The sequence below is a fragment of the Chrysoperla carnea genome, chromosome 4, assembly GCF_905475395.1.
Source record: "Chrysoperla carnea chromosome 4, inChrCarn1.1, whole genome shotgun sequence".
Taxonomy (NCBI): Eukaryota; Metazoa; Arthropoda; class Insecta; order Neuroptera; family Chrysopidae; genus Chrysoperla; species Chrysoperla carnea.
The window spans coordinates 16984406-16993676 of NC_058340.1; the positions used below are offsets into that span (position 1 = coordinate 16984406).

At 28.2% G+C, this 9271-nt stretch overlaps 1 protein-coding gene across 1 annotated transcript; it reads right to left on the minus strand.

Annotated features, from left to right (window-relative positions):
- Positions 1 to 2453: 2453 nt before the first annotated feature.
- Positions 2454 to 4956, minus strand: LOC123297901. The gene is made up of 3 exons (XM_044879724.1): positions 4746 to 4956; positions 3800 to 3977; positions 2454 to 3570 (listed from the first exon to the last, which is right to left on the minus strand). The coding sequence occupies exons 1-3, from the start codon at positions 4954 to 4956 to the stop codon at positions 2454 to 2456; spliced, it is 1506 nt and encodes a 501-aa protein (XP_044735659.1).
- Between the last annotated feature and the right edge of the window lie 4315 nt (positions 4957 to 9271).

The following is a 9271-nucleotide window of genomic DNA, read 5'->3' on the forward strand; positions in this document are numbered from 1 at the left end:
ATGACGAAAAATAGACCCACGGTCTAAAAATGTTCCGCACCGGTTATGTACGCACTGTGGAATTTCGTACGGCTCGACTTTATTTGTCGTAAAATTATTTAATAATTTTTCGATAATTATACTTAAAACGAAAGTGAGCGAACGTCCACCTAAAAAATTTGTATTCTGGTAGTTCAAAGAAAATATTTGTAGATCCATCATAATAATGTTGGCCATTCAGAAGAATTTTACGCCAATAATTATACAATCAATATTTATCAATCTCTCCTTACATTACAGACACAGGTACTTGTTGTGAATCTATATTATTAAACCATGTATATATGAAATATATCATAGTATATTAAGTTTAGTCCCAAGTTTGTAACGCCTAAAAATATTAATGCTACGAACAAAATTTTGGAATAGGTGTTTATAAAATCACCTAATTAGTCCATTTTCGGTTGTCTGTCAACACGATAACTCAAGAACGAAAAATGATATCAAGCTGAAATTTTTACAGCGTGCTCAGGACATAATAAGTGCTAAGGACGTAAAAAGTGAGGTAGAGTTCGTAAATGGGCAACATATGTCAATTGGGTCTTGTGTCCGTAGGACCCATCTTGTAAACCGTTGGAGGTAGAACAAAAGTTTAAATGTAAAAAATGTTCCTCATAAATAAAATAAACAACTTTTGTGTCAAACATTTTTTCGTAAACATCACTGTTTACCCACGAGGACGCGAATTAGGCGCAAATATCAATTATGTATGTGTAATGTGACACTGTAATCAACACAGTCTATTTATGGTATTTCAACAATTAACTCCGTCAATTCTTTGTTTGCACTTGTTTCAATTCTAATTTATCCATTTTACTTACTGGTATATGCAAACTAATTATTAATACAATTGATATACAAAAAATAACATACATAAATAGGTTTATAAAACCATCTATAACAGAGTGTATTTGCTATATTATATTATATCAATTAGGTTAATGGGTCAAAATAAATAACTTATTTAGATATTATTCAAATAACGAAATGGTTAAACAAAACATTCTTCTTGTATTGTTTTTGAATAAAATATTCTTTGTAAAACATTTAAATTATTTTAAAATTTTTGTCTTCAATTTAATGCTATTTTCATTTCAATTAAAACATAGTTTTAAAATTATTGTTAAATGAATAATAAAAGTTTTCCCGTAGTTTAAAAAAAAAAAACAAAATGTTTTTTTTTTCATATACATATTACTTTATTTGCTAGCTCTCATTAATCACTTATTAGAAAGACAATCTCCAAAACATTAGCACAAAAAAACTGAAGTGAAGGTTATAGTACAATTGCCTTTGTATTTAAAATTTAAGTTACCCAGCGAAGCGGGTGGGTGACTGCTAGTTATAGAATAAATTAGTCTCTACATATGAGATATGTAATTATAATTATTATGAATAGACCCGTATTTATCTGTTAATTATGTAATCGCATTGAAAGCATAAGATAGGACTTAAAATAATCCTTGTATATTATTTAGTATTATAATACATAACAGGACAGGCGATGTTAACAGAAAAATTGAATGGTGGAATATAGTCTACCGTTTTGAGTGCTTCTTTTGTAATTGCTTCTTATTATATAAAGAATAATTTTATAGTATAACTTTTCCTTCTCAAAATTTAGTGACGAACGAGAGCCTTTTTTTATAAATTCCCTTTATCATCTGTTACCGCAAAAAGTATTCCAAAGGGCTGTATACTATATTCCATCTTTTCATTTTTTCCGTTAAAACCGCCCATTCTACAATAATTTGTATGTTTTCTTTTAAGTACCACACCGCGTTTACTACAAATTAAAGAATAATTATTGTAACGATGTTCCACGAAATGCATTTATTTCGTTTATTTCGTGGAATGTGCATTATTAAGCCAGCTTACAAACAGATTCCTTTGGGCATGTAGATATAAGCTTGACTGTGATAATATTATCACTCGATGCATAAGTTGCACTTTGAATTCCGATTGTTGGCTTATTTTACTGTTCATAGTTTTATATACAATATGATCCAAACAATATTTGCCTTGTTTGAGAAATATATAACATGTTAAGTTTAGAGTTGTAACAAATAGTATGTACCGAATATTGAGTAACGAGTTCGCCATCTAGTACCGAATACCAAAACTTTACTCACGACTATATCTCGTTACTCGCATTTTTATAGAGAAATTTATATGAAAATAAAAAATATATTATAAGGAATAAATAACGAATTTTTTAATTTTTTCAAAATTTACACATGAAGATTACGTTTTTCGTCAAACCAGTAAAAAAAATATACATATAAACTTTTTTTTTTTTAATTACAAAGAACTAAAAAACTTAAACTATTGAAAATAAAAGTTTTCAACTTTTGAAATTAACAAACGAAATTGAATGGCACGATTGACAGATTATCAGAATTAAAACACGATTCCTAATGTATCGTTACATTTTCACCCAAGCGTAATTTATAAATAATTTTTAATATTAATAATTTCGCATTATTAACTAATACTTCTGAATCTAAATGCGAAATTTCTGATGCAATTAAACGTCCAAATAACTCCTCTGATGTAAATGATTCACCATTAAACGATGATGATGGGAAATTTGTTGCTATTGATGCCCCAGACTCATTTAATTTATGTGACATGGAACCAAATCGCGGTTTATGTCTACTACCACAACTACTATTATTTACGATCGAACTGCGTCTAACATCTAACAATTCGTTTTGAGTTTTATTGACATTTTGTACAATGTCAATTAATTTAGATACCATTGTCGTAAGGTTCGCAACATTTTTATCTTCCTCGTGAATCAATGGCAATGTTTGCGTCGCTGAGGTTTGTTCTGATAGTACACGTGGAGGATATTGAACGGGCATGGTAGCAGATTTTTGAGCATGCTGTTGTGGGGTGGAATAACAACTTTCTGGAGTAAAATGTTGTTGTGTTAATGTTGCATCATGTCTTGGAGATTTTTTCCTTATAGAAACAGCATTAAGTGAATTTGGTGCTGAATTTGAAACGAGCATTGATTGCGTTTGTATTGGGAGAGTATTATTATGCGTATTGCTTATTTCCATATCTTCTTGTATTAATGGCTGACAATATTGAGTTTGTTTGCTTGATTCATACTTACGACTTATTTTCAAACTTTCACCCACGTTTTTCATACGATTCTGTTTTGCCATCAAAAATGACGTTAACATACTCTTTTTTTTAGAGTTTTCTATTGCTTCTTTGTTATCAAGTAATATATTTATTTCCTTTTGTTGATCCTTTTCCGGTTCAGCCACCTGGTTTTGTGTTTTTTGTTGTTGTTGGCGTAATTGTTGCTGTGCTTCGTTTTGACATTGTTGTATGTTTGACATTTCAGATACTGCATGTTTTCGGCAACCTCCTTTAGATTCAGGTTTATTTGGTGATTTTGGTTTATACTTTTGTGTTTGTTCTTCCAATGTTGCATCGTGCCCCTGTAATTTTTGCTCAGATTGTTTGGATACCGCTGTAAAACGCTCGGGTAAGTGCATTGCCATTGAAGATGGACTGAAACAATTAAATAAGTAGTTAAAAATATAGTCGCCAATTGGCTATAAACAAAGGTGACTGATGTATTAAGATGTGAACGACAGTTTTTCTAAAGAGAAAATGTTACATATTACATAACCGATTCAGTTGACGCTGAATTAAAAAATTGCTATGTTCCTCTGCTTCAATGGCATCTCATCTATAGACATTTGGCTATATACACCTTGTATAATAAAATAAAACATACACTCTTAGAGTAACATGCGGCTCCATAAAACGCATAACTTCCATATACTTCCACGTTGACTTAATTTCATCAGCACATACAAATAATTTGCGCGATTTCATTTCCCGTTCAATTTCTTTTTCTTTTTCACGAACAAAACGCTGTCGTAACAACATCCATTTTGCCATGCAATCAGCAGCTACAAACAAAAAAAAAAAAAAAAAAAAAAAAAAAACACTAATTACTGGAAGAGATTATTTCAATAATGCACGCAAAATAAATGCCCCCTCCTATTTCTATGAAAATCATTTAATAATATCGCATTATATTTTAATTATTATATTTATTTTTAATTAATGATCTTATTTAAATAAGTCTTAACATTTGTATTTATCACGTGAATTATATTCCTATATTTTTTAATAAAAGAGAATTATTTGATAAAGTGCGAGGTAAATTTGTAACTACAGTTTTTAGAAAATTTCTATAATAGTTTAGTAATTGTATAGTAAATTTTATGTTCTATCATTTAAAAAAATTGAGTTTTGAAAGTTATCAGAAGTTAAAGATAACATAGACAATTTAAAATAAGTACAAAGCAATTTTTATGTTATGCCATAATAAATATCCTAATCAAACACAACGTAATGTACTCACATATTGGGTTGACTACTAAATCAGAAGTATATCTTTTTTAAACTAATACGACAATTAATTCATACAGTAAAAATTAAAAATACCTATAAAATTAAATTCTTTAAAGAATTAAACTAAAATTCTTAAAAATTCTAAAAAGTATTTGACTTAATCAGAAAACGATTTTGTAAATAAAAAAAGTAAGCGCTACATTTATAATGTACCAAGGTACGAATATAGCTCCTACCGGGTGTCTCACTTAACCTCTCGAACCTTTTCTATGTCTGCAAGTCTGTTATAAGAGCTATTAGAAATAAGAATTTATACATACCATTACACTTAAATTTATTTGCAATCTCCTTCCATACATGTTGCTTATGTTGTTCATTTGTAAAATGTGGACTTTTACGATCGTACAATATTTCTTGTTTTTGAACCAATTTAATAAATTTCATATCATCAATATCATCTGTATCATTAACTACCATTGTTGTAACATCATGGTGATGACAATTATTACGTTTATTATTTCCACTATCCATTCTAAGTCGATAATAATAAATATCTTCCTTCATTTAAATTCTTCATTGATAATAACGAACCAACAAAATTTTTTATTATTGTATAAAGAATAATATTATTGGGAATTTATTTAAAACAAAAAATTTGTATTTACAATATTTGATTTTTGTTTTCACTTTATTATTATAGGTAAATTTAATTCGTTATATTTTTTCTATTCACCTGCAAAACCAAATTTTTTGTTAACATTTATTCTCAAGCAACTTGGAACTTCTTTTGAATCTAACAATAATTAATTTATGAATTGCTAAAAAAATAACTTTATCCATTTTACAAATTCGCTATTTATTTTATACTGTTATCCCTATATATTATAAATGTGAAAGTAAACATGTTTGTTTGTTTGTTACGCTTTGACGCTAAAACTAGCGAATGGTTTTTAATGAAACTGTAAAGAAATAATAATTTATAAAGATATACTAAAAAAAAAAAATTTTATTTGACATTGACCATTCTTTAAATTTTTACAGAAATCTTTAATTTATGGTTCAAAATGATGATTATAGATGGAGCAGATCTATGATCATCATTTTGAACTATAAATTAAATAATTCTGTAAAAATTTAAAATAGTATATGTCAAACAAATCATGGCCAACTATTCTGATATACTCAAGGAATTATGACTATTTTATAAACAACAAAATTGAAAACTGTGTATATCAAGAGAGGATATAGGCTATAAAAAGGTGGTTTTTACTTTTAAGCCCAGTGAAGCGGGCGGGTGGGTATCAATCTAGTGTGTTATAATTCTCACTGCCAGCGGTAATACATGTAACGTTTGCGCATTCACATATGCATCAGAATTTATTATCGCTGAATATAATTTAAACATAAATGTTAAAATCATAAATTACAAATAAATCGATGAAAAACTTTTTGAATTCTAAATGGTATTCTAGAAAAAATGACGTTGATTCAACACCAGTTCATATTCATATTCAGAGTCGTAAGTCAAATCAGAATCATACGTGTAAGTGAATTTATTACGTACACAGGTAGGCCTAAACTCTCTAAAGCCGGTTTTACACAAAACGGAGAGTTGAGTTTTTGTTGAAAAACAAAACTGAAACTAATGACTATTGCATTGCCAATCTTCAAAAAGTTTGTCCAAACAATTTTTTTGTAAAGTAGGTGCAACATCTTTTTAACCACCGGCCTAAAATAAAGGGGTGTCATAAGTTTGACCGCTTTGTGGATGTGTCTGGCTGTCTGTCCGTGGCATCGTTGCGCCTAAATGAGTGAACCGATTAAGATTTTTTTTCACTTGTTACAATAAAATAGAACCAACTCAAAGGAAAAGTATTACAAACAGAAATAATTTCAAAGCATCGACTCCAATCAATAACTCCTTTGTGAGCCGTTACGGTTTGAAGTCCATTAACCATACCCTTAGCTTAAAATCAATACATTGGCGTCTATTTCAAAGAACAATTACCAACAAGAAATTTATTGAATGGAGTTGGTACTTAAAAATTATTTTGTACTTGATTTTGTATCCATTATTTTAGATAGTCGGTTCTATTTTTTGGCAAACAAAGTTTATAATAAATTTTATTTAATATTCAAGTAGCGTGCTCTTTCCAATATATGTAAATATTTATTATTTGTATATAACGCCTTTCATAATAAACGAATTTCAATATTTATATAATAACAAATAGAAATATTTTGATTTGTAATAATATTATAAAAAATAATTTCATATTTTATTTTTTATTTATAACTTAGTATGTGTCGCATATTTATTTAAATAATGCAAAAATATGTTTGTTTTAATTGGATTTGAAATAAAATTTTGTTGTGTCGCGTAATGTTATAAAGTGTTATTTACATTAATTACACCATTCAATAAAAAAATTCATAACTAATATTAAATTAAAAAGTTAAAGAAACCCCAGACATAAAAATAGGATTTATCGATGCGTTTATGCCCTCGTGGCTATTTCAAGAAAATCTACTCAGCCGTTTGAAAATTTTCGCCTCTTTTCTAGTTATTTTGGGAATCCTGAACTCCCATTTGAAACATACATAAAAGCATAAGAGCACTCTCGATCAAATTATCTTTCAAAAAAAAATCAAAACCGGTTCATCCGCTTAGGAGCTATAAGACACACAAATACACAGACACATTAAACTTATGATCCCTCTTTTTTGTAAGGGGCTTCTATAATTCATATGCTTGGAGGCTCCTATAACTCATAATCCAAATCCTTATTTTGAATGATGAAAACAATTTAAAGCAAGTGAAAATAAACCATTGACTGAGGTAATTGTTGAAATACCCTATAAAGTCTGTGTTAAATATCAGTGCTAGTAATTTTTTTTTTTTTTTTTTTTGTAATTAGTTAAAGAAAATATTTAGTTTACGCTCTAGGTATGTATCATTAAAAAATCATCAATTAAAATCGAGAGACCATAATGTAAATAAATATCGTATACTACATGATTAAAAATAAACAAAAACAATAAGTAATAATAATAAATAAATGAGTAAACAAAGTAAAAATAAAAATTCAATGAGTTGAAAAAATTGCACTCTGTGTATAGAACTCGAATGACCTAACTGGTAGGGTTTGAGTCCTGGTTCGAGAGTATTTCTTTCAATTCTCTTTAATTAAAAAAAAGAAGATTAACGAAGGAAAGATGTGTATTTATTTCGGCCGAAAACTTCAATTTTTTGGAATCTACATACTTTGAAAATAAAATTAGAAATCAAGAAAACCATTAATTTAAGCTACATAAAAATTTTCAAATCTTTGTCAATTTAAACTTTTGTTTTAGCTCGACTTTACAAGATGGCTCTTAATTAGATGATTTTATGAACACATACCAAAAATTTTTTTGTATCATCAATATTTCTAAGCGTTACAAACTTTGGACTAAATTTAATATTCTCTGATATATTTTATTATAATCATACTTTTGTCTACCCCATCCTGTAGTATAATGTACCAAGTCCACTCTATAAATCCAATCGATAGTGTGAATGCACTAGTTAATCTATATTGAATCAAGTCTCGAATAAATAAACGCAGAGAAGCAATTCTGATATAAATTCAATACTACGTTTATTCTTTTCTTGAGATAATCTGAACGAAAATGGTTTTTCAATAAAACCGTGAAATGTCACATTCATTGAATGTCTTACCGAAGATGTGTTGTGATATTTGTGTATTTTTTTTCCATTTGCGCAAACATATGATAGTTTCCAAAATCCATTTGTGTTATTTGAAAAAATATTATATTTGATAGATTTTGGCATATTATGAATAGGGTGTATCTAAAAATTTAGGCTTTACCATAATGGCATGATTTAACAAAATGCCGACGTAAAACAACAAACTTTTTATCTATCTAAAATTTCCTGCACTTATTTCCTGCATTAAATTTAGAACCCCGTACAGGTAGACAAACAAAATGATGATCTTCAACGGTAGTTAAAATTTCCTGTCATTTTTTTTTGTATTAGTTTAAAATGGTTATTTTAGATACAACTGCATAAGAGCATTATTAACGTATGCATGCGAAATTTGCACTATGGGTGCGTTGTATAAGTTGGGCAATCACCGAAGTACGTTATAAATGCGTTATCACACGTATATCGTTTAAAACTTTATCTACGCCTCCAAGATGTGAATATAAACGGTAATTATTATTTTAAACTTGTCCTAAGTTATTAAAAAAACTCAAACATTAAAAATTTTACTAATTATATCTAAAAGTAAGTTAATTATAACATTTAAAACTTTTCAGGTAAATATCGCGTGCAGTAATAAACTTTTTGGCCCAAGAAAAATGTATAAGTATTTCTTATCTCACGGGCGCAGATAATAGCTATATAAAATGTTTTCGCTATTGTACCTGGTAATCTGCCTATGTTATTCACACAATCAATTTTATACTAATATTTCAGGGAATACCCTATTTCAGGTGCTTATTATTTTTGAGGAATCAATAATACATATATTGACTGATATGGCTGTAACTGTAAATAACGGATAAAAATATTAAAACACATTTAAAAATGGAATCGAATAAATATATTCGAATATATTTTTTCCCTTATTTACAGTTACAGCCTGTACATATCAGTCAATATATGTATTATTGATCCCTCAAAAATAATAAGTACTACATACGTGGCATATACACCACAAATAAATAAATTTATTATCATAATATTATGTATTGTATTATTGTATTTGTTACAAGCAAAATCCAATTTTGGCCCATTCATACATTTATTTAGGCATTTAGGCATAGTATGCTTATT

Coding starts and splice junctions, on each gene's coding strand:
- LOC123297901 (XM_044879724.1), bottom strand. CDS start 4,956: ATGGATAGTGGAAATAATAAACGTAATAATTGTCATCACCATGATGTT. Junction 3,978..4,745: donor AAATAAATTTAAGTGTAATG/GTATGTATAAAT, acceptor TTTTGTTTGTAG/CTGCTGATTGCATGGCAAAA. Junction 3,571..3,799: donor CCGCATGTTACTCTAAGAGT/GTATGTTTTATT, acceptor TAATTGTTTCAG/TCCATCTTCAATGGCAATGC.